At 41.8% G+C, this 26,715-nt stretch overlaps 1 protein-coding gene across 4 annotated transcripts in view; it reads left to right on the forward strand.

The window, feature by feature from the left end:
- RSU1 (Ras suppressor protein 1) overlaps window positions 1-26,715 on the forward strand; it is a gene marked incomplete at both ends in the record, with an annotated part of 196,290 nt that overhangs the window by 91,652 nt on the left and 77,923 nt on the right. For 3 of the 4 annotated variants that reach the window (XM_079700872.1, XM_079700873.1, XM_079700875.1), the window contains one exon: window positions 16,382-16,514. The exons of the other annotated variant lie outside the window; for it this stretch is intronic. In XM_079700872.1, coding sequence (XP_079556998.1) covers window positions 16,382-16,514 — 133 coding nt within the window. The remainder of the gene's footprint in view (window positions 1-16,381; window positions 16,515-26,715) is intronic. 4 annotated transcript variants of the gene reach the window in all.

The following is a 26,715-nucleotide window of genomic DNA, read 5'->3' on the forward strand; positions in this document are numbered from 1 at the left end:
AGTTTATCACTTAAGCCAAACATTTTTGTTTTCTTTTTCTGTTAGGGTGAAATTGAACTGTGCATCCTGAAAATAAACACGGACAGTCTGCCCGTTCAACCTGCCTTTTCATGCTTGCGGCACTGCTTTCAGCCTTCTCTCTTTCCCCTCCCGGGCAGTTGGTTCCATGCCCAGCTCACTCGCATCTTTAATATGGGGGTCATTACTGTCACATGAGGAAGCAAAGGGAGACATATCAGTATCTGTGGTAGGAGCTGGATGAGGTGTAGACAAACAAGTGTTCAGTTGTTGTTAAAGCCCTTTTCCTTTAGGTCGTATGACAGACACCCTTAAAGGGATCAAATCTCATCCTCCTTGAGAAGGACACCCCTATCCTGTATGGTGTACAAGATACCTGAGAAAGACAAATGAGCAAGACGAAATTCCCACCCTGTTTAATGAGGGATGCTGAGATGGAAGCAATTTGGTTCTAATTCCAGTTTGGTTATATAATGGGAGTGTAGACACAGCAGTCAGGTCTACAGGAGGAGCTTGGAAAAGACTTCAAGAATGGGCATTTGAACTGGTGCCAGGCATCACTCAGATCAAGACTGTTACGGCCCCTGTGTCCATGGAGCTTACAATGGAGTTGGAGAAACAGACCACAGGAAAAAAAAAAACACAGCAAAGGAAATAATTATAAAATGTAATAAGTGCTGTGAAACAAACAAATAGGTGCTGAGTTAGTCAAAAATCACAGGAGTCGACTTTCACAAAAATCACAGGGGTCGACTGGAGAAATCTGGGCAGGCTTCTCTGAAGAGGTGACATTGAATGCGCTACATTTTATCAGGAAGCACAGGGGAGAGGGCATTTAGGTAGGTGCAGAAGCAAAAAAGGCCACAGTATGTTTGGATCATTGCAAGTAAGTCACAAACTGTCTGATGGGAGGTGCCTCTAGATATGCTGTAAATGATTTTGCATGATACTGTTTTTATAGTACAGTTGTTTGAAAAATGAGGCCATGGTTCTGACCATCATGTGAGCCTAGTATGTTTATGCTGTATGTCACCATTTACTGTTTCACATTTACGTTGTCCGCTAGGGGGACCTGGCTCTTGATTAAGCAATAGGACTCCATTTGTTCTTATATGCTGACGTCAAATTATGACCAAACAAAACTACTTTTCCCTTGTGAACATTTCTTTAGATCTCCAGATCATGAAGATTAAATAAAATGATAAGTGTGAGTAATGTATAAAAAGTCACATATAAATTTGTTTACTCCATAAGGGTGTCATTTAGTCTTTAAAGCAACTCTTGCCTTTGAAAATACATTAATTCTGTTTCTCTTTTTTTCTGGTAAGTTATTATGATGATAATGGTAAGGAATATCAGGCTACTCTGAAATTTGACAGCCACCTGGAATCTTGGGACTGATAACACTGCGTAAACCAGTAGCAGTCAGAGGAGTTGTTGAGAAGTGCCAGTTCCTGGATTGGCTAATTTGAGCTCTATTTTTTTGTAAATAATTTGAGTCTCTGAAACAACTTCACATGTTGAAAGGGATTTTGTATTTGTGGATTGTTTTTTTCCCTTGAGTCAGAGTATTATAGTACGTCCTTTCCTTTTTTATTGTTTAACTGTGACAGTATTTCATATTTTTAACCCAAGACAGTTGGCTTTCCAAAAATACTGGGAACCAATTCATGATGTAATCATCCTCACCCAAATCCCAAATTGTGGAAAAACTCCATTTTCTCACTGTTATTTATAGTTAATGCTTTTTCACACATGAAGACTTGTAAATTGTCTAAGTAGATCCTTGGGAGGTGCGGTAGACTTCTATCCCTTGAGTTATATAGTTATTTTGCTTTGGTTTTTCTTAAACCTTAATGTTAAAGTTTTTAAACATACTAGTTTACGTCTGTGGCCTGGGCTTGACTATGGACTCACGCTAGACTAGAAAGTACTCTTGTTTATAGTAGTTTGGGATACTTATTTGCCTTTTATCACTTATACTGAAAAAAAGTAAATAGTTATAAAAGTAGAAACATCAATTTTTTTCTACTTTATTTCCTACTACGTCTTTTCTGCTATAATATATAGTTTTTGCTTTTATCATATTTCTTAAGTCCTGAAGTAGATGAATGTGTGTATATGTGCATGCACGTGTATGTGTGTACTTACACACATGGAAGTACTGTTTTCACATAGTTGTGATTTTCCTTCCACTGCATCTTACTTCTGAGCTGCAGTTGTTAAACTTAAGGGAAAGTAAGTTTCCTCAAAACGCATTAAAGTGGATTGTTAATACGTAACCTAAAACACATTTGGCTTTTTTTTTAGCATGAATAATTTTGAATTCACTGGAAATTAAGTTACAATTGTTGCAGTTTTATTCATGTAGACTTAGCATTTGTGTCACTCACAATTCTTAATTATCTTAGTACATATTTTATATGGCACAATATCTGCACTCGTACCATCTCCAGCCTCCGCTGAGAGTGTAACACATGGCACCAAAGTAATAAAAATATAAGCTCTAGAGTGAGAAGCAAAGCTGAAACAAGCCATTTTTACATATAACTTAAGTTTAGGTTCTGTGTAGTAGGTTGATCCCTTACTTAACCTTTAATAAAATTGGATTCGAGGGTATCTATATATAAATAAAAAATAAAGTTAATTTTGTTTCATAATTCCATATGAGCAAGTGCCTAGGAATGTATTACAATGACATTTAAACTTTAGCATTAGTCCTATTGGCTGAAAAATTGCTTTGCTTTTTAAGCAACTGTTTTTGAGGTTAAACATTAAAAAGCTAAGTTGTTGGGCTTCCCTGGTGGCACAGAGGTTGAGAGTCCGCCTGCCGATGCAGGGGACGCGGGTTCGTGCCCCGGTCTGGGAGGATCCCACGTGCCGCGGAGCGGCTGGGCCCGTGAGCTATGGCCGCTGAGCCTGCGCGTCCGGAGCCTGTGCTCCGCAACGGGAAAGGCCACAACAGTGAGAGGCCCACATACCACAAAAAAAAAAAAAAAAAAAAAAAAAAAAGCTAAGTTGTTGCCATTTGGGAAGGTTATTAAGATGATTATTGTTAAGACTATGTGATCATATCTGTACTGATTGAATCTGCCTGTATTTGACCTTTAATCTCCTGCAAAGTTATCTAAGAAGTCATTTCCACTTTTTACATAATTTGGAAATTAAAATTTGTTACAAATCTGGATATGTTTAAGACTTCATCTCCACAAACCTCTCATGCCCTGCAGATTTCCCTTAATGGGCTCTCCAGTTGTATGTGCATCTAGATCGAGGTCAGATTCTTTGTGTCAGAATGTTAATTAGCGTATTTGTACACACGGAATCTCCAAGTACAGTTCCAGATGTTGGGTGAAAAGGGAGGCGTCTCAGCTCAGCTGGCCGCGTCGGCCTGTGTCTTCATGTGGTGCAGTTACGGTGGTGTCTGGGGGGTGGCGGGAGATGGGAGTGAAGGGGTATAATCTCCTTCTCTCCCACCCCTACCCACCTTCCCCAGAACGCAGCCTTTTGAAACCATTGGAGACATGTGAGACACTCTGAAGTGCTTTGAATCAGCCCTGACAGTTGTAAAAGATGAGTCATGGCTGTTTCTCTGCAATATATAGACGTTTCCATTTCAGATAATAAAGATCAATTGAAATATACCAACATCCAGACCCCGGCCCTGGCACGCACCACCTTTAATCTGCTCCTGCTGCCTTGCCTGGGATGCCCCACCCAGATTCAAACGTATTCGGCCTTTTTCTCTGATGAAAATTTCCCCAGGATAATTTCAGTTCTCATAATCACATAGTGATTTTCCTGAACAGTTCTGACTTAATGAAATGTTATTATTTTAAAAACAATGATTTGTTCAGTGCATAATTACACGAGATTTTATTCTTTTTAAAAAAGAAATACATGATACCGCTTATATGTGGAATCTTAAAAAATGGTACAAATGAACCTATTTACAAAACAGAAATAGAGTCACAGATGTAGAAAACAAACTTATGGTTACCAGGGGGGGAAAGGGAGAGGGATAAATTGGGAGATTGGGATTGACATGTACACACTGCTATACATATAATAGATAACTAATAAGGACCTACCGTAGAGCACAGGGAACTCTACTCAGTACTCTGTAATGACCCGTATGGGAATAGAATCTAAAAAAGAGTAGATAGGGCTTCCCTGGTGGCGCAGTGGTTGAGAGTCCACCTGCCGATGCAGGGAACACGGGTTCGTGCCCCAGTCCGGGAAGATCCCACATGCCGCGGAGCGGCTGGGCCCGTGAGCCATGGCCGCTGAGCCTACGTGTCCGGAGCCTGTGCTCCGCAACGGGAGAGGCCACAACAGTGAGAGGCCCGCGTACCACAAACAAACAAATAAATAAATATAAATAAAAAAGAGTAGATACATGTATAACTGAATCACTTTACAGCAAAAACTCACAAAACATTGTAAATCAACTATACTCCAATAAAAATTAATTAAAAAAAACTATAAGGTATCAATTGAAGCAACAACAACAAAAAATCCCTTGACTTTGTGTTTTGGCTCTTGAATAAGGAAGTGCATGCCCTATATTCATGCAGCCTGTTAAAAATATTCACTCTGTCGTACTAATGAAAATGTATCACCCTAACACATTACTCTGCCAGGGTATTTTAATTTAGAAAGAAAATTCCTAGAGGTAACAGTAGTGGTTCTAGATCCTGGTTCTGATGAAAGGACTCTGGGCCCTGTGAGAGAGGTAAGGGATGTATTTTGTTTATGCCTCCCCGGTGTTCTTTAAACCATGTCAAATGGTTGACTCTTCCAGCAATACCTCAGTGCCTTTTTGCAGGAAGGGGAAAATGTTTTAAGTGTCCTGTACCCAGAAGACCAAGAGCTTTGAAAGAGTCAGATAAGCTGGTCTTTGACTCCCAGCTCTGCCATTTACACTCATGCAACCTTGAACGTGGGACGCAACCTCCCTGAATGTTAGTTGTTTCTTCTTTTTTAAATGAGATAATAGTGATACTTTTCCATGCACAAGTGTTGTGACTCCTTGAAATAATATATGCAGGGCTCCTGAAGCAACACCTGGTGCATAATACATGCTCAGCAGTTAACAGCTCTTACCATTATGATGATGAAGATGGTAATAATAGTAAAGCATTCACTACTCTATGGAGGTTTTTTTTTTTACATTCTTAATAGAACTGGTAATAGTATCTGAAAATTCAGATTTCTTTGTCAGTACTCTAAGTAGATTTAATATTTGGGGGCTGCTTTATTTGTTTTTTTACTTTTTTGTGTTTTTTATTTGGCTGTGCCGTGTGGCATGCGGGATCTTAGTTCCCCGACCAGGGATCAAACCCGTGCCCCCTGCATTGGGAGCGCCAGGTCTTAACCACTGGACCACCAGGGAAGTCCTGGGGCTGTTTTATTTAATAAAACTTTTAAAAACATTTGATTGCTTAAATGCTTTTTTATTGTTACAAATAAACAGGGACTTTTCTAAGTATGGTCCCTGGACCAGACATTGTCATACCCTAAGAACTTGTTAGAAGTGTAAACTTCGGGTCTCATCCAGGTCCTCCTAAATCAAAAACTCTGGAGGTTTTCCCAAGGCCTCCAGGAAATATTGATGTCCATTCAAGTTTGAGAGTCACTGCTTTAGAATATATGGGAAACACAGTAAAGGGTGACTTTCATGATCCTACCTTCCGGAAATAACCACTGTTAAAATTATATTTCCTTCTAGTCTTTTCTCTATTTGTGTGTGTATATACAATGTGTGTGTTCTTCTAGTCTTTTTCCTACGCCTATGTATATATACTTTTTAAAAAACATATGATCATATTGTACTATGTGGGTTTTATAGTCTACATTTCCACCTTCAATATTATGTCATGACCATTACCCCATGTCATTAAATTTTATTTGAAAACATTTTTAACCATATGACTACCTATGATACCATTCTGAGTGTCTCATAATTTATTAACCAACCCCTTAGCCATTTGAGTTGTTTCCAGATGTGCTGGAGGAACACAGCAGCATAAGTGAAAATTTGTATTCGTAAATCACTATGAATATCTATGATTGCATCCTTAGCGTAAATGTATTACAAGGGTGGAATTGCTGGGTCCAACAGTATGAGCATTGTTTTAGCTCTTACTATATATTGCCCAATCATCTGTCAGAAAAGAGGTGCCAGTTTGTACTCTTAATGGTTAGGGAAAGTGTGCATTCCCCAAAGTAGCTCTAGGAATTAGTCCTTCTGAGTATGCGTCCAGTTTGATAGAAGAATGTTTTATGAACTGTAAGTCAGTAAGATACCAGTCGACATCTCCTAGTCTTTGTCCTGGCCTACACTTTTGTACTCAGAAACATCAATGGTAGGTGCTGTCTTAGAACTTGTGTCTTAGATGCTAAGGTTGATTTCAAAGTTTTACTCTTCCCATATTATCTGCCTTTCACCTCACGCTGACTCTACGAGTTTTCTTGAAAGGGTATTGGAGCTCTTCTCATGTGTGCTGTGGAACAAGCCTTCTGGGCAACATGGGTGTCATGGTGATCCTGGGTACCTAGGGCTGTAGGGATTGAGAACGGCTAGAAGGCCTTCTAGGAAGAGAACAACGAATTGCTTTTGTCGGTAGTATCGCAAGACAATTCAGAAACACTTCATATTAAATCTTGCTAGAGAGGGAATTGTGGAAGAGACCTGAGATCGAATGTGAAGTAAGTGCTAAATTAGTGGAAATAATGTTTTATCCTTACGGAGGATATCCTGTATTTGTTCAGCTTAAATAGCTATGGTGAAGGCTGGTTTGTGATACCTTTATTTTTTCTTTTTTTCTAACTTTATTGAGATATAACTGACATACAGCACTGTATAAGATGTACGGCATAATGATTTGACTTACATATATCATAAATGATTATCACAGTATGTTTAGTTAACATCCATCATTTCCTATAAATACAAATATTTTCTGAATCTTGCAGAATTAAAAAAAAAATTAATTGTGGGACTTCCCTGGTGGCGCAGTGTTTAAGAATCTGCCTGCCAGTTCAGGGGAGATGGGTTCAAGCCCTGGTCTGGGAAGATCCCACATGCCGTGGAGCAACTAAGCCCGTGCGCCACAACTACTGAGCCTGTGCTCTAGAGCCCGCGAGCCACAACTACTGAGCCTGCGTGCCACAACTACTGAAGCCCGCGTGCCTAGAGCCCGTGCTCCGCAACAAGAGAAGCCACCGCAGTGAGAAGCCCGTGCATCACAAGGAAGAGTAGCCCCCGCTCGCCGTAACTAGAGAAAGTCTGCATGTCGCAACAAAGATCCAACACAGCCATAAATAAATAAATAAATTTATTTTTAAAAAAGTTAATTGAATTTTACACTGGGAAGAGATCTTAGAACTTATTAGTTCTGATACCATTATTTCACAGATCAGGAAGCCAAGGTCAGGAGTGCTTCAGTGACTTGTTCAAGGGTATATAACTAGTTAATGAGAGACCTAAGAGTTGAAGCCAAATGTGCTGACTTCTTTTAATTTTTTTAAATTAATTTTTATTGGAGTATAGTTGCTTTACAGTGTTGGGTTAGTTTCTGCTGTACAGCAAAGTGAATCAGTTATACGTATACATATATCCCCTCTTTTTTTAGACTTCCTTCCCATTTCGGTCACCACAGAGCATTGAGTAGAGGTCCCTGTGCTATACAGTAGGTTCTCATGAGCTATCTATTTTATACATAGTATCAATAGTGTATAAATGTCAGTCCCAATCTCCCATTTCATCCTATCCCCTCTTCCCCCCTTGGTATCCATAAGTTTGTTCTCTACGTCTGTGTCTCTGTTTCTGCTCTGTAAGTTCACCTGTACCATTTTTCTAGATTCCACATACGTGCTGACTTCTTTTGAGATCAGTTCTTTCCCCCGCTCATGTCATGTGGCTCTTCATAAAATGAGACTTAACAATACGAGCTTGGAGGATACCTGTTGGTGTACAGTTTCCCTAGGGAATTCTCACACATCTGTACTTGAAATGGATTACCAAAGGGTGTGATACTGTTACTGATCCTATGAGAAGTTGTGATTGCTGGAACTTATTCTTTGAACATCCATTTATTTTAGTTTATGTTGTATTATACAGAGATGTCTCCTGGAGGTCTCCAGGGTAACTGGGTCTCCCTCGGTGCTGACATTTCCAACTTCCCAGGCAGTCAGAAGGTTGTCCTTGAACTGGGGAACTTGAATGGAAGGACGGTGAGGTCCAGGAGGACACTGAATGACCCAGTGCACTCCGGGAACCGACCCCTGTGGGCTGCTGCAGACTGCCACCATTTAGAAATCTTCAGTCTTCTAGGAAATGAAATCAGGCCTCCTAAATTTTATCTTGGCCCTGCTTTTGATCAGAGACCTCTGAGAAGCTTATGAACTTGGGGGCCCTCTCTCCGGAAGAGTGCCACCATGCAAATGTCGATCTATTTTGCATTCCATTTCAGGAGATTATGAATTCCCTGAGTGAACCTCTGTTTTAGGGAAACTGTTTTCCAGTGTACGTTTTTCTCTCCTTTGCAGATTTCATGTAACATAATCATGAAAAGAGTACTTTTTAACATTTTTTTTTTTTTTTTTTGCGGTACGCGGGCCTCTCACTGTTGTGGCCTCTCCCGCTGCAGAGCACAGGCTCCGGACGCGCAGGCTCAGTGGCCATGGCTCACGGGCCCAGCCGCTCCGCGGCATGTGGGATCTTCCCGGACCGGGGCACGAACCCGTGTCCCCTGCATTGGCAGGCGGACTCTCAACCACTGCGCCACCAGGGAAGCCACCAGGGAAGCCCGAAAAGAGTATTTTATATTTATGTCGTGCTTTCCAATGTAGAGAACCATTTTGTCCACTTTTGGCCCCCTGTCCACAATCCTATCAATCGGTGCTATTATCCCCACTTGGCAGATGAGAAAACTGAAGCTCAGAAAACACAAGGATCTCCCTAAAGTCCTTTGGTCACAAAGCCAGTGAATGGTACTTGGCATACGGAACCAGGTCTTCTGGCCAGATCCACTGGGCTTTGGTCTGTACTGCCTGATGTTACGTCGACAATAACGTGGAAATCTGGCAAGCAAAAATAAGATTACCTCCCACGTTTAGAAGAATGATGGGGAAACCCTACGCACGTGCCAGGTTTACAACGTGAATTATTTATGGCGCAGCCATAGAAAGGGACTTGCAGGGTATAGCAGCCATGATGGTGTGCACTGGGGAGGCCCATTGCTCTGTTGCTGGGTAATCGTATTTACAAGTGACTGAGAGACCCTTCTATTCCATCTTATCCTGGAACACAGATATCACATGGCCAAGAAGGGCACCAAGGGGAAACTGTAAAATGATATTTTTCTTCACGGGTTAGAAGGGCTTCTGGACTCGTTCACACCGACACACATAAATCAGATGCCACTTTTGTTGGAGCCATTTGGCAGGGTGTTTGGCTTTCTCAAAAAAATCTTTTTTTATTTAAATTGTACTCTTCCCTTGACTAGATCAGAAGAGTAACAGTTTTAGTATGTTTCACACGGCAGCAACGCTTTGTATGTATTAAGTGAACAAAATGCCTGTTTTAAAAATGTGTTGCCAGAAGGCTAAGCAGACAATTGCCAGAATGACAGTGTGGCCTCGAATTCCCCGCAGAATAAATTTGAGAGCTGTCATGAGACATCCCAGCTTACTTTGATTGCATCGATGATGCCCAGAAAAAGAAGCAGCCTCAGACCTCCCCCACCACTTCTCCATCCAGTTAGGGTTTAGCAGATCATCATCTATAAAGCGTGCTGTTCCCTGCAGTAGGATGATGCTGTTTTAAATAAAAGCCACTGCCTTTGTACTAATTAGCGCCCATCATGTATTTTGAATTGTTTTTGATGATTTCCTTTCCATGCACCTTATTCTTATTTAATTATAAAAATAGTCCGTACTTGTAATCACATGGAGTTCTCGAAAAAGAAAATTAATAGTTTACCCTTTATTCTGCTGGTTCAGATCCCTTTCCCACCTTACTTTCCCCTCTTTGAGGAAACCAGTATTAACAATTTGATATGTATCCTACTCTTCTCTTTTTTTCACGTAAATATTTCCTCATATACATAATATGGGTTTTCTTTCTTCTGTATTTTTTCAATAATGAAATCGTAGCAACTTAATACATCCTTAATTTTTAAGAATTAGAGCGTAGATCTCTTTCTAGGTCAAAACATACAAATCTATGTCATTCATTTTAATAACTGGAAACATTTCGTCGGGTGGCTGTAGCATACATTATTCTGCTTCTCACCTATTGGTGGACATTCTGGTTGTTTCCAGTGTTTGACTACAGCAAACATTTATTATTACAATATGAGCATCATTTTATAAGCTTTATGATCATTTTCCATTCAGTGAGGTATGTAGCTAAAGAAGTGAAAAAGGTAGAAACCTTCCCTCTCCAGCTGTCGTCTATAATCATGCACTTCTATAATTAGTAGCCTCTTCCATGGTAATAAAATCTTAGAGGTTTACGTGCAGGATATCTCTTTATATCTGGAGCGGCCCTAGAAGTAGCTTTTATTTTGCTTTGGAGTCATTTGTGGTTAGCTTCTGTGTATGGATTCACTGCAGAGCAGAGGTGATCTTTCAGCTGTCATCATGTCCCATCTAGACCCCTTCAACAGTGAATCAATTACTTGGGTTTGGGCAAATCCAGTATACTCATGATAGACTACCCAATCAACCATGGTTTGCTAGTTTTACCTTGTTAGACAATAGCCTTAGATTTTCCTGAGTGAGAGAGCCTGGGTTTTAGGGTGAATTAATTTAAAAAGCGTTCTGTGGTATTTTGGAATTAGGGAGGGAGGGAACGATGCTTTGATGACGTGAAAAATTTGCCCAGATCGCCTGGATTGCTTAATATCCAATAAATGATGTTACTGGCCACGTGGTTCCGGGTTTTGAGTACTCGGGAAGAATTCTTATCATCAGTATGACTATGAAAACAACCAATTTCCGTACGTGAAAACCAGCGCCTGCTTCTTAATGGGGCCACAATGCCTGTTGCATCCCATCAGACGTATAACTAACGAGGAGAATGACAGTTTTGCACGATTGTAGCCTTTACAAAATAACAGTTGCACGGCAAAGCAGCCATACTTGAGGCCCTTGAAAGAAGCATACATGGTCCTTTTGCAGGTAATAAAATGGAAAATCCAATTTGCAATTGCAGAAGCAGCCTCTGAGTGACAGATGATCTTCAGGGCAGCGCCGGCCAGAGGGTCACCACTAATCACGGCGCAGGCTGGCTCCCCGCGTGGCCCGGGCCTCCCCGCTGGAGAGGGAGCGGAGGGAATCTGTGTCGGGGAGTCAGCCAGCGTGTCCGCGGACGCTCCACTTTCTAGCTTATTAGATCCTCTTTGTCACAGTGCTTAATGCTGCCGTCTGGTCCTTGTTAGAACAGCACCAGAGCGCCCGTTCAGGCTTCTAATCCAGGAGGTGGGCTAGGGCCCCTAACTAGAGCCAGCGAAGCGTGCGGCAAGTTAGGGCTCCTGCAGCCTGACTGACGGGCTGAGATGCTTCCTGCATGTTATTACCGGAAAGGGAACCCACCTCGGACAGCTGACGGAGGGGCTCAGCTGAGGCCAGGGTAACTTGTTGCTGAGCCCATCGGGGCGGGGGTGGGGGCAGGTGTCAGCTTTTCCCACGGGATAATGGCCGAGCTCCACGCGTTATCTTAGCCCGCTTCTGAAATTGCCAGCCTTCAGAGCGAGGTGGGAGAGCCGGAGACACAGAGCCGGCTGGGAGGGCCCAGCTGCACAGAAGCAGGTACTGTGTTCTCCACCAGTGACATGAACTCAGAAAACAAAATCAGCACATCCTGGCCCACCGAGCCTGCTTGTAGCTAGGAAGAGTCGGCGCTGGGTTTGGCTTGTGCGGTTTCCAGCTCTGCCATCTGTAATAGTTGCCTGCTTTAAGCTGTGCTGTGGGCATTAAGCATGGGTTTCATGGTGCTTTGTTAAAAAAAAAAAAAAAAATGCACAGCATCAACCACAAAGCTACTGTTTGTTTCCGCCCCCGCCATCATTCTGTTCTGTTAGGCTTCCCAGTTCTGGTCTTCTGTGAAGCACCTGTGAACCTGAAGTCTGTCTGATACTAACTCTGACGTAGGGTTGTTTGATAATAAACTAAATAAATGGGGGCCTCCCTCAGCTGGGACGTACAGATGAGGTGGAAGTGATAGAAATGAAATTGCCCGTGAAGAGCCTCTGGTCCTTTGTGCGTACCCCAACTTCCAGACATCAGTCAAAGACCCCTTTGCCCCGAAGGGAACGCGTCCAGCTCCCATCCCGCGTTTCCTGCGTGCTCCAGTTAGCAGCCGTCACTCGCCTTCCCCTCTGCCTCTGCTGTCTCCATGGACGGTGCTGAAATAGAGACGTTGCTAGGCATTGACAGATCTCCGGGGGGTTAGAGGCTTCAGACGAGACGGCCCAGGGAACGTAGCTGACCTTTCTTGACACTGTTCCCCCAGGTCTGCCCTGCACGTGTGGCAAGCGGGGAGCATCGAAGTTTAGCACGTTATTCTCAGAGGATGACCGGCTAACAAGACTGCCGGCTTAGTCAGGGGCTGTTACTAAGTGAGCAAGAGGCCGTGTACATTCCAAAGTGGGTTTGTAGGCTGTTGGTATGAGCGTGCAGGCTCTTCCTTTTTGCACCTGTATGTAAATCTCAAGGATAATCCATTAAAACCTGCTCATAATGTCTGTACTTTTGGAGTAGTGGGCAAACCTTGGACCTGGGTGGCAGGAAGCTGGTGGTGCAGCCTGGAAAAGAAGAGAGGGTCGTCGTCTTCTCACTGTCCCCAGGCAAACCTGGAATAGCTGAGGCTCGTCTTTGAGGTCCTTCTTAGACCCTTTCCCTGGTCCACGTTGCTCTCATATTGACCCAGAGCCCTGAAAATACAGCGTGCTGAGAGATCTTCTGTGCTCCAAACATAGCCACCTCCCCACCCTTCTTCCACAGAGTTAAAAAAACAAAACAAAAAACGATATTCCTGTGATACCCATCTGACCCAGAGGTTAAAAGGAAAACAATCCAGTTGAGTAAATTTGTGGTAATATGTGAATGACAGGGAGTCCTGGAAGCTTGTTCAACAGATACAACTCTACCCACTGGAAATTTAGACCGGATTTTTCATTAGTATAACCAATTTGGGGGGTGGGGATGAGGAGGAAAGATATTTAGAGCAGAACCGCCTTTATCAGGGAGATCCCCTTTGCTTAGGAATTGGATATGCTTTCCAGGCCTTTTTTTTAAAAAAAAATATCTTTTTTCCAAAGGTCTCATGTATTATTTCTTTTCGTAGTTGATTCCATGCTGATGTCAGTGGGCAGGGCCTGGAGGCTGGAAGATGATACTGTGTAAGCGTAGGTTGTCTACGAGGTGAATGTTTTAAGAGAGATGCTTTTGCCTCTAGTGCCTCTGCCTCCAACTTTTTAGTGAATTGCTTACCCCGTGGTTACTGTCACCTGGTAGCTCAGCCATTCCCTCAATGACCATGCTTCCTAAGAATAGTGGGCAGCATAACACACTCTGTGTTTAAAACAGGACACTTCAGAAATACAGACTTGTTTTAAATAGAAGACTTTTTCCAGGAATTTTTACTACATTCATTTTTAGGAAATGTGGAAATTGGAGAAGAAGTAATGAGAGAATGATATGGACAAGAGGACACAGAGTATAGAGGAAATGAGATTATAGTGAAATTTAACCAAGCAATCAGTTTGATTCTCGGGAAGCTGAAAACCCCTTCCTTTCTCCAAGTAAAGATAAAAACAAAATATATATAAATGGCAGTCCATTGCCAACAAGGTTACACCCTGGTAGGATACTCAGCTAAACCGAATATGTGCGATGTTTGGATTTCCATTTACCCCAAGCAATTTTCTGACTCATGGTTGAGAGAATAAAGCTCATTAATTTCTCAAGTGATTTAATATCTGACTAATGATGTTTAACCATTAAGATGAGGAAATTGACAATATTGATAATCTTGGAGAGAAATGTATCTGCTTATTTTTGTACTGAACACCAGCAGATTCTAAGTAGCTTTGGAAAGATCATGATGAATTACTTGCTGTTAATATTTAGTAATATCTGCTATCTTTAAAAGCATTTTATGAAATGGTAATCACTTTTATATTGGTCTTTTCTTTCTCCATTATTCTGAATAGTTGCAAGTTCATAGAGGCACACCTCAGAGATATTGTAGTTTGGATTTCAGACCACCGCAATAAAGCAAATATCACAATAAAGGCGTTCACACCAGTTGGTTGGTTTCCCAGTACATATAAAAATTATGTTTACACTATACTGTAGTCTGTTAAATGTGCAATAGCGTTCTATCTAAAATAACAATGTACATACTTTAATTAAAAAATAATTTATTGCTAAAAAATGCTAACCATCATCTGAGCCTTCAGTGACTTGTGGTAGTAACATCAAAGATTGCTGACCACAGATCACTATAACATACATAATAATAATGAAAAGGATATTGCAAGAATTACCAAAATGAGGCACAGAGACACAAAGTAAGCAAATGATGTTGGAAAAATGATACCGGCAGACTTGTTGGACATCGGGTTGCCACAAACCTTCACTTCATAAAAAATGCAATATCTGCGAACCACAATAAAGTGAAGTGTGATAAAACAAGTTCTGCCTGTATAACAAAAAGAAGACAGATTCAAGGTATCGATTCTTTTGTTTTAAGAAGAAATACTGCATCATCCTAGTAAACATTTTCTTTTCATTTCCAAAGCTCAGATTAGCTAGGAAATTGATGTGCTTTGTGCAATGCTTGCATCCTAGAATATGTTTTCCTTATCCTGAAGTTATCATTTATGACAATATTGGCCGTAGAGCCTGAGAACAGGACAGATATGGCACTTTGGTTGTGTCCTGGGAAGAATAATTGCTTGGTGTCTTTCCTCAAAAAACCTTGGACTGTAGACCAGGGGTCTGCAAATGGACTTCCTCCGTAAGACTTTTAGGGAAAGGATTTCAGTGAGTCTGCCAAGTAAAGGACATACAGCTCTGCTGTGTAACATCTGTCCCTGTGTCCTTCATAGGCAAGCAGGTTCTAGGAAGCTCTTTCTCACGCTGCCTTTTCCATTTTTAAATATACCAAACAGAAAAACATATATAGAGAGTCGACTGATCCATCCATCAACAGGTGGTACCCAGATGCTGGCTGCCTTCATTAACTCATCCTTGGTTGATCTAGGTTGACATGTAACCTGATAGCTTCACCAAGCGTTGTAGGAAAAATAAGAGATTTGGAGTCAGAAGCCTTAGATTCAAATCCCCACTCTGACATTTTCTGATCTTGGACATATTACTTAATTTCCCCCCAGGTTTCCATTTCTTTGTCTCTAAAGCGATGTCAATTACTGACCTTAGGGATTGTTGGAGAATCAAAGGAGGAAATGCTTTTTGCAGGTAATTTGTCAACTGGTAAGGGCTGTACGCGTGTGCGTTTTTACCCTCACCGTGTTGATGAGACTCATTTAGTGCTGATTCCGAGGTGTGCTTATGGTACCCGAATGAGGCGATAATTATTCTACTTGGGCAGTATTCTTATCTTTCTTCACTCGTGTCCTGCTTTGGTGAAAAGTGGTGTTGATTGGTTCAGGTTTATTTTATTTTATTTTTTGAATTTAATTTTATTTTTTTATACAGCAGGTTCTTACTAGTTATCTATTTTATTCCTATCAGTGTATACCTGTCAATCCCAATCTCCCAATTCATCACACCCCCCCACCCCCCCCACTTTCCCGCCTTGGGGTCCGTACGTTTGTTCTCTACATCGTTGTCTCTTTCTGCCCTGCAAACCAGTTCATCTGTACCGTTTTTCTAGGTTCCACAAGGGTCAGGTTTAGATCAGATTGGACAAGTGGTGATGCACACTGTCAAGATGGAATTTGGGGAGGTTCTGCCACTAATGGTTCTCTCGATCTTGGAGGGCCGTTGTTGTTTCTGTAGCAAATACTTGGGAAAATGAAGCAAATGCTTCATTTGCAAGAATTCCAAGTTTACTTCCTTCTTACATCTTTCCTCTTCTCCCTCTCTCCTCCCTCCCTCCCTCCCTCCCTCCCTTCCTTCCTTCTTAATTTCTTGGGCCAGTGTACAATCACTGACATGGCATGTATATCAGTGATGACTTTTGGTAAAACTTTTTAAAAGAAATGACTTAAAAAATGCTTAAGATTGTGCTCTGATTACTGGGCAGGAATTACTTCTTAGATTTGATTTGATTTCTGTTGGTTGGATGACCTTCACCTTTTTTTTCCCCCCTCCTTCTTTTTAGGAAACTTGGATTTAACTGGTCAGAAGCAGATATTCAAAGCAGAGAACAACCCCTGGGTTACCCCCATTGCTGACCAATTCCAGCTTGGTGTGTCCCATGTGTTTGAATACATCCGCTCTGAGACGTACAAATAGTAAGTAGACTGTGGTTTTCTGAAATAGACTGGTTTTACAGTATTCGTAATTATGCCATTTTAAAAAACGTATCGTGTGATCTTGTCATTGGTGGCACCGAGCTCAGAGCATTTTAAAATTTTATTAATAACTACATGTAATTGTCTCTGTTATTTATAGATTATTGTTAATTGATATTTTCAAAGGGAATTGATACCAATTTTGTTTAGAAATCTTTTAAGGTATTAAATTGGCTGACTGTGCATGGCACTAAGGAGATTCACCAGATACATAAAGATCAGAACATACCTTTTTCTCCTTTGAATGTAAAGAATAACAAACGTTATGAACAAAATTGTTAAGTGGTTTATTTATAAAATCAGTAGGGAATACTAAGGAAGCATCATCCTATTCTTCAGAAGCTTTTACTCTAGTGAGATAATAATCTCTCTAAGAGAAGAGATAAGGCAGAAGACAAGGAGGAGGAATCAGCTAGCTTAAGTCATAGCATCAAAATCTCTCAGGTCCTCCCCTCTAGTCAAGGGCACCTGTGGGGACCCAGCCTTAAAACCAAACTATTCCCACCTCTTTCTTCCTCAGTTTGTCTGGGTTGGAAGGAATTCTACCACCCCCACCTACCCTGTTGTTACTATTAATCTTCTGTCATTATTTCCCCCTCATCTACTCCCCAGCCCCAAATTGAAGTGAGCATTTCTCTCAATGCTCAGTGACCCCTAACACCAAAATCCCGTCACCGCTAGTTTTAAGCAAATGCAAATGACTTGAAACAATTCGTAGTCAGGTTTAATCTGTTCCTGTGTCTGGTACCAACTTTTGAGAATTTAATACCCCAACTCTTAGAGAAGACCTAGGAGATCATTAAAAGTTACATTCAGTTTGGAGTCTCCCATTTTTTGGTATCAGAAATACGCTCCCCCCTGCAAACTCAACACAGCTCTCCCGGAATCTGTGTTGGGACAGTGGGTCGGACTTAAGTGACGGGGCAGAGTCCTTGCCTGTGAATGGCCAGCTGTGGCTCTGGTAGCACATGTCCCCGTATGCCATGCTCCTGGTTACACATCTGGGACTCCTTGTGGTATATTTCCATCTGACAGAATCACAGAGAAGATGAGCTGTGAAAGAAGAATGGTGTTCAGGGGAAATAGACTAAAATTGCCAAAATGATGGCGTATCCTCATACGCGAATGCAGTGTAAAGCATGGATTAGATTTCTTCGAAGATGATACCCTGACATTTTTTTTTGATACCTTAACATTTATCACATGTCATAAGACTTACCTTAAGAGTAAACTGAGAGACGTATAGGCTATGTGTTATTGTTTCATGAACTACATAGATATGTGCAATTATTGTAGATACATAGTTATTTTTTAAAAAGAATGAACATAGCTCAGCCTTGAAAATTTGTTTAATTATGAAAATGTGTGAAAATATAGTTGCAAATGAACAGTTTATTGTTCATTTGGTTTCTCTTAAATTGTTAATCGTTGCTAGCATTGGCTTTAGTTAAGGCTCTAATTTTTCGTTAGTAAATGGAGGGTTATGTAGAGCTTGGTTTGTCGGGTATGCTTTTAGAAAACCATTGTATATGATACCTACAGAAAAATAAATAAGCTCCTATTATTCTAGAATTGGGGGAAACACTCTGTTGTTTTTTCTGGTTAACAGTTTTTTAATTTGCCATACACTGATTTAGAATTTACAGAGAATTAGAATACATTGTGTATGAAAGTGCTTCTAATTTTAATTTCATTTGAAAACACTACATTGTGAATGTATGGATTTTGTATTACCTTTGCGTCATGAGGCTATTAATCACCATTCTATGCTGTTACAAACTATTTCCGTTTATTTGAACATCGTTAGGATTCTGGATGAGTGAGTGGTGTGTTGCATTGATTGAGTTTATTGGGAAGTTCTTTGAAAGGGAATCTGTGACATTTTAATCTGTGACATATTTGATGTATATATTCTTGTCTGTTTTATTAGCATCTTATATTTAAGGATCAGAGTAAGCAGTCTGCCTATTAGCTTATTTTTTATGTGTTTGTTTTCCTCGTGGAGAATTATCTTTTGTCCAGTTAAATCAACATTAAACAAGCATGGGAGAGCCATTGTCCCCTTTCTAGGGGGACCAATCAGTACTCTGTTCACTGCTTTTAGAAGAGTCTGGGTGAGCCTCTGCTGGGAGAATGCACTTGACATTAAACTCCTGGGGGAAGGGACCTCCCTCAAAGTGAATTCCCTTAGAGTTTTCCCCTTCTCTCCTTGGGAAAGAGAAGAATGTTAACGGCTTCCTGTATCCCAGCTTTCTGCCCTCCTGTTCTCCCAGTGAAGTAGTTACCTTCATTCCTTGATCAAACATACCAGCTGGAAACATGGACTGTGAACTAAGGAAGACACTGCCTCAAGCTCTTAGCCTTTTTAAAAAGATGCTTGTACAAAAACGGCACCACTGTGTTTCACTGACGTTTTAAATTTAAGGTCCTCTTTTACATGAATAGGTATATCCTCATGTAACTAGAAGCCAACTTAATTCTTTCATTTTTTTAAGCAGCCACTTCATAATTAGAGGACTTTTAGTATCCTTCTCAACTCTCTGAAAAAAAAAAAACTCTAATTAGCAGGTATTTGGCTACTTTTGTAAAGCTGTACACGTGAGGACTTGCAAGGAGGCAATTTATTTGTTACACCTGTATTTTTTTAAACAAGGCAAATGTCTCAATCAGTACCTTAGCCTTAGATCCTTTATTCTGAAACCTCTGGTTTCCAATCTTCACTTCCTTGTTTCTTTTTATATAAGTCACCTACATCCCTTCCGATGAAAAAATCCTTTTTTTAATATTGATCTTTAGCCTGTCATAAAAGCATATTTTATTTTATTTATTTTTTTTTAGAAATTTATTTATTTATTTATTTTTGGCTGCGTTGGGTCTTCGTTGCTGTGCGTGGGCTTCTCATTGCAGTGGCTTCTCTTGTTGTGGAGCACGGGCTCCAGGCGCGCGGGCTTCAGTAGTTGTGGCACACAGGCTCAGTAGTTATGGCTCACGGGCTCTAGAGTGCAGGCCCAGTAGCTGTGGCACACGGGCTTAGTTGCTCCGCAGCATGTGGAATCTTCCCGGACCAGGGCTCGAACCCATGTCCCCCTGCATTGGCAGGCCAACTCTTAACCACTGCGCCCCCAGGGAAGCCCGTAAAAGCATATTTAAAATTTTTATTCTGGCACTTAAAATACCAGTGAATCTCCTTCCTCTTTTTTCTTGTTAACCAATCGACCCATTACCTAAATGAGAGCATTGAGAACTCACCAGCGCATTTTATATCCCTTCATGTCCGCGGTTGAAGTTCAAGGTGACCTTCCTGTTCTAAGCACATCCTGAGAGGCCTCCCAAGTCTCGAGCAGTGACAGGCAGGGAAGATGGATGATCTGATTTCCAGACTCTAACGGACTCCAGGAGGAGACATGGATGTTTGAAACACAACAGGGAAGTCGGTGTTCAGGAAGAATTAAAATACTTGGCAGTGATTTAAGCTGATGAAGATGAAGCAGGAGGGGGTGTGGGCAGGTGTGGCTGCGAGGACGCCGAGGCGTGATTCTTCCGGAGATTGTTCTTTTGAGTACATCTGGGGCATCCTCATCATTCCTCAGATGGAGGTTGCTCTTTGTTCGTTTATGGTACTTTCAGCAAAGGGAACATATTGGCTGGTGTCATTGCTTTGCCCGCTCATTGTCACTTATTCCCTCTGTTAAGATAATTTGCTCCGTCTGGATATTGAGGATCAAACCCTACAGGTGCGTTAGCGTTTTCGGGCTGTTGTTGAGTAACTTCTTCTAGGCAGAATTATGATGGGATAGTCACCGCTCGTTAAGTTTCCAGAAGGCAGATTTTTTTTTTTTTTTTTTTTTTTGGTCCCCGGGAGAAGTCAGATTGGAGTCAGGAGCCTTGACGAGATTCTTTGTGAAAGGGAGTAACTCGCACTTTTCACATTTCCATCAAGGAAGGTGGATAGAAACCGCAAGCCATTTTATTTTGTTTTTGTTTTTTTTGTGGTACACGGGCCTCTCACTGTTGTGGCCTCTCCTGTTGCAGAGCACAGGCTCCGGACACACAGGCTCAGCGGCCATGGCTCACGGGCCCAGTCGCTCCGCGGCATGTGGGATCTTCCCAGACCGGGGCACGAACCTGTGTCCCCTGCATCGGCAGGCGGACTCTCAACTACTGCGCCACCAGGGAAGCCACCGCAAGCCATTTTAAAAACTGACACGTTAACTCTTAACAAAAGAAGAGGTTTGACAAATGTTAAGCTGAAAATGTGTCGGTTGAAAGCGACATTTGGAAAACAGGCTTCCTCATGAAGGCTGCAATTTGTAAGGCATGGCAGCCCTAAAGCCTCATCTCCAGCCTGGCATAACTCAAAAGGTGCTCCCCCATCATTTCTCCTGTCTTGTGACTTCCTTTGCACACCAGAGAAAGGTGCCACACTCACTTGCTTTTCTGTTTCGTCTTTTAGTCTTAAATGAAGATGTTTGTACCATTATTAATATTACTTAACAGAAACATTTTAACTAAGCAGTGTTTGGTGAGTGGTGAGCACTGATGGGGAAAATGCTAGCAATTTCTCCTGCCTGGAAGTCTAGCAAAATAAATCATCCTGTTTAGCTATCTTGTAAGGAGGAATAAGTGCTTTGATTCTGCTGCATATGGTTTCTCAGGCTGTTTTACTTGTAGAATTAAAATGAAGTGATGTTTTCTTGTTTTCTGCAGTATGGGCAAACCTATTAGAGGCTGGAATGGGCATACATGGGCTTTATTAAACAACTACTATATCCCCTAGTGGCTGCTGACTCAGAAGATCCTTAAGTTACAGATATATCTGGTATACCAAAAGGCTAAAGAATTTCCAACTTAATAAGTGATCCCATTTCTTTAAGACAGCCCTTTGCAGAAGGAAATCCTGTCTAACAAAACTCCTTAAACCTTATTATCTTTCTGGTGAAGTATAAATGGATGCACGGAATGAGCATGGTTTTATAAATATCACAGAAGGCTGGAGGAGCTGGTTAATCTGCCTGGACCTTGCTAGCAGTTAGTAAATTTTTTACATAGTGACAATAGGTGTGCAAGACGACAAAGACTTTTCTCTTTCATGACTGTATCTGAAAATAGCTCCAGGTAAGGCAGAGAAACACAGTATTTCTTTATAGTAGACCTGAAAAAGAAGAACCAATTTTTCCTAAAGCTTTCGACATAAAGATTGTTTTTATTTTAAAAGTTGACTGTGTACTGTGCTCCTGCTAATTTATATTTCCTTTATAGATGCTACATATGTATATTGCGGTTCTTTCTTTAAGTTAATAAATGTATTCTCACATTTCCTCCATAATACAAAATATGATTCAAACTTTTGACATCTCTGCACCTATTTGCATACAAATGTGCTGCATTTAACGAACCTTGCTCAGAAATATCAAAGAGAAAAGGGAAACCCGTAAAATATGTTGTATTTCAGGTAGTACTGTCTCCTACCCTTCATTTCATGTTCACTTTAAATGATAAAACTTACATAGCATTCCTTTTTCTCCAGATAGTATGTTACCAGCATAAGGAGTTGACGAATGTGAATTCCACTGAATAATTGTAAGTCAGGATGGGACATAATATCAACGTTGATCTTTGACTTGGTCCCTCACCCGTTTTCTTTGTGTGGCCTTGAGACATTAACTGCCCTGGTAAATTAATCCTTCCCCTCTTAAGGGAACAAGAGGAAAACAGACTATTTGAGGGAGAGTGCATAACAGTTCCCTCTTCCAAATTTTTTGATAGATTGCTTAATGTAATTTACAATTAAAAGGAGTTTTCCTTTTCCGCTTTTTACTTGTTTAGCACTGTTATTCAGCTGGACTTCAGAGATCATCAGTATTTTTCCTTTTTCTCAGTGCATGTTCATCATTTCTTCAATACATAAAGTTTTTACATGCCTTTTAAAGCTTTACTTTCCTATAATTTGTTAGCTCATTCAAAACAGTTCAGTTTTTTAAGTGGGCGGTGCTTCCCATTTGACATTTCCAGTGTACCTGGAGACTGGGAGGGTGGCAGTAGGGAACTTCCACCCCCTAAACCTATAAAGGTCAAAGGGTAAACTCTGTCAGGGATTGAAAACCAGCTTCAAGAGGCTAAGCTGGGATTCCTGAAGGCCTCTAGGAAACCCCATTTTACACGTATTCTGGAATGTCTTTCACTCTGACGTGCCTTAGATGCAAATGCAGACTTGGGAAAGGCTCCCTCACATAAGCACATTCATCCTCTGGTCCTCCAATGTCGTCACGCCTCAGCCACGCTGTGCTGGGTGAGCTCTGTGAGATCAGGTTTGACCAGTGAGCTGGAGCTCTGTCAGTCTTCCTGCATTTTATTCCATGACTAGGGCAGGTATCGTTAAAGAGTTGCAAGTAGGGCTTCCCTGGTGGCGCAGTGGTTAAAAATCCACCTGCAGGGGACACGGGTTCGTGCCCCGGTCCGGGAAGATCCCACATGCCGTGGAGCAGCTAAGCCCATGCGCCACAACTACTGAGCCTGTGCTCTGGAGCCTGCAAGCCACAACTACTGAACCCACGTGCCACAACTACTGAGCCTGCGCTCTAGAGCCCGTGCTCCACAACAAGAGAAGCCACCACAGTGAGAAGCCGGCACACCTCAACGAAGAGTAGCCCCCGCTCAGTGCAACTAGAGAAAGCCTGCGTACAGTGATGAAGACCCAAGACAGCCAAAAATAAATAAATGAATAAATAAATAAATTTATTTTTTAAAAAAAGTAGGCCTTGTACTTAAAAAAAAAAAAAAAAAAGAGTTGCAAATAAATTTAGATGGGCAAATGGGAAAAAACACAGCTGCTCCATCAAAGGGAGAAGAGTGTTGTTTACTCCGAACCTCGCCCTACAAGAGGTTTTTACATGTGATTTTAAAGAGCAGGACAATCACGTCTCTCTTCCCCCCACTGTTGATCTCCTCTTTCCTTGTATGTTGACTCTGAAGCGTGCATTCAGCCTGTGTTGTACATCATGTAATGCATGATGCATTACAGTATCCATTTAAGGTAGATGGAATATAGATAATTGGTCCCTCTTGACAGAAGGAAAATAGACGTAGTCTAGACTCCATCTACACTCCAGAAAGGAGATGTGCCAGGGGGACACAGGGGAAAATTCAGCCCCTAACACTATTGTTACCCCAGTGCATTCAGATCACCCTGTCTTTCCTCTCTTCTTCCATAGCCCCCCGCAACCTGGGGGGCATATTCTGTTTATTCGTAAATGTGTTGAAATTACTCTGGAAGGTTTAATCCACCTCTCCGCAGTCCCTCCACCATGTCTTTCTTGTGCGTTTAGCTTTCAGACTTAAAGTTTCCTTCAAAAAGTGCACATTCACCATTGTTCCATTTTAGGGACACAAAGGTTAGGCTCTTTTTTTGGCAGATGGGTCAGTGTTTTTAATTTCTAATCATCCCTTAAGAACGGACTATGTTAAAACAGAAGCTGGTTAGAATTTGAAGATCCCCTGGGAGGGAAAGGCACCTTACAGAATCTCCTGCTTTGTCGTAGTCAGCTAGAGAATTGAAGAAGGGAGAGTTCCATAGAGCACCCACCATCGGACCCCATCGTGTTTCTTTCACAAGAGTCTTATGGCCGGAAGATGCAGCATGGGGGACCTTTGTGCCACCTGGCGGCTTCTTGCACTGGGACCCCCACTAGTAGATGTGGAATCTTCCCTCTCTGACTTTGTGGTCCTACATCATAGCTCTCCATGTTTTGGTGTGGAGTCAGGAATTTCCTGTTCCATCTTGGGGTTCCAGTCACCCCATCTGGAGCCCTTAGGACTTTTATTCCATTTTCCAAGCTTGTCTCAGGAGATCTCTGGCGTCTTACTGGGTGAGATGGAGACTATCAGGAACGGGGCACTGACTTCTCTTCTCGTGTAACTAAAGCTGGTTTGCTTCCCCAGCGTGCAGACAGACATCGGAGATGGAGAGTGGTTTCACACGACGCACCGTGGCGTAGAGACCCGGTCATGGGCTCTGCCAGGAGCCGTGAGGAACGGGGAGAACAAAGTCTGTCCTTAGAGCGCCAGCCTTAGAGGTGGTTCCCAGCCCCAGTTCTCTCAATGGCAAAGAACCTCATCATGCTTACTCTCAGCTTCCCCATCTTAAAAGCAAGAGGTTCAAACTAGGTCATCTTTAAGAGTCGTCTCAGCACCGATTTCTAATCCTGAATCTTGTTTTTCTGGGAAACATGTTTTTTTTTGTTTGTTTTTTTCCATGGAAAAACCCTCTTGTTTATTTGATTAAACAACATAAAATAAGCTGCATAGGAACAATTTTAAAGTCCAAAGAGACACCAGCTTTGTTTTAAGGCTGCAGTAGCTGACACGGCATCTCCTTGCTACCTCCTCCAGCCTTCTCTGTGGACCAGAGCGGTACATTCAGAAGCCTGTTAGCTAACACAGGAGTTTTCGAACACTTTTCCACTGGTTCTTCACCTGCTCATTGCCTGTCATGCCTGAGGCCTGTAGCATCATGTAAGATTTAAAAGTAAAAATCCAGAGGGCAGGAGAAAAAAAAAACCCCACCCCAAACAAAAACCTACCTTAAAGGTTTGGGGGGAAAACCTTTGTTTCTCTAGGAAACATGTTTTATTGTCTATACCAATTCATTATTTTTTTCCAGTTTAGTTTAATTCTTGAATTTGCCCCCCACGTGGATTTCCCTTACTGATTTTTTTTTTTGTAAAGGCCACGGAAGATGCTGATGGCCCTGAATATAAATTGTTACAGGAAAATAGATACAAGATAAAATTACCAGATCAACCTTTTTATTCTATATTTTATGGAATACCTAATATATATTTGGCAGTAACTTATTCGTACACATGAATTCCTGACACTTTCGATTCTTTAGACTTATTAATCAGTGTAGTCAGCACCAGAGCAATTTTATGAGACTTACCAGTCATCAAAAATTTATTATCAGATAAATCACAGAAACAACGAGCATCTTAATAGGGTAGAGAAAGTGGCATGTAAAGGATCGTTTAAGACTGTGCTTTTTGTTGGTTGTGTGTTATATTTACAGCCAGTATCTGCGAGCTTACTCATAATTTCATGCAAAGACTCAGCAGGGTGATAGTTATCTTCTTAGGTAAAACCTTTTTTCTTTGTTTTTCTCCAGTAGAATATTGTGTTTCGTCTAACTGTAAGACTGAGAACACTCAAGGTACAGAAGGTAGGAAAATCATGTTCCAATGCTAAGCTTACAGCATTTCTTTTAAAACGGTATCTACGTTTTCTTCCGAATTTCATTACAGCTGTCATCCAGAGTTAAGACTTATAAAGCCTCAGTCCTTTCCTTTGGGACAAAATGGCTAAACCTGAACTCTGAAATGGCATGCGGACATAGCAGTAGACAATTGCCTTGCCTGGGGATGGGCTCCATGGGCACCCTCCTGGCAAATGTGAGACACAGGCTGTGTCTACTGTGTTCCTGGCAGTGTCTTTGAAGAGATAATGATTCTGATGATATAATAAAAGACTTGGGTCTTCGTCGTGTAAGATGAGCTGCTTGGAGGGGAGTTTTTCTGTCCCTCTAGCCCTGTCCTGATTGTCCCAGAATCTCACTATGCTCTGGAACAGGAGGATCATGGCAGTGACCCAGATCAGAGCTGAGCTGACACCGGGGAACCCTGGTAGAGATCCACTGGGAAGGAACCCAGAACGACAAGGCTGGGTTACGTCCCATTAAAGATACAGCCTGCTTCCTGCCTCAGCTCTCTGTAAGTGCTGTTTTCTCTGCCTGGAATGTTTTGTCCTTGTATTTACATACTGAATGCCCAATTATTCTTCAAGTATCATGTTCAGTCTTGCTTCCTCAGAGACCTTTTTGCCAAGTGTTTCCCTACTGCCCATTTACTCTAGGTCCCTTTTACTGTCTTCCTTCTGAGTCTTTTACCTTAGCAGCAAATTTGTTTTTTCTTTTTTTTTTTTTTTGCAGTATGCGGGCCTCTCACTGTTGTGGCCTCTCCCGTTGCGGAGCACAGGCTCCGGACGCGCAGGCTCAGCGGCCATGGCTCACGGGCCCAGTCGCTCTGCGGCATACGGGATCCTCCCGGACCGGGGCACGAACCCGTGTCCCCTGCATCGGCAGGCGGACTCT

Source organism: Hyperoodon ampullatus (genome assembly GCF_949752795.1).
Source record: "Hyperoodon ampullatus genome assembly, chromosome: 3".
In the NCBI taxonomy this organism is placed as follows: domain Eukaryota; kingdom Metazoa; phylum Chordata; class Mammalia; order Artiodactyla; family Ziphiidae; genus Hyperoodon; species Hyperoodon ampullatus.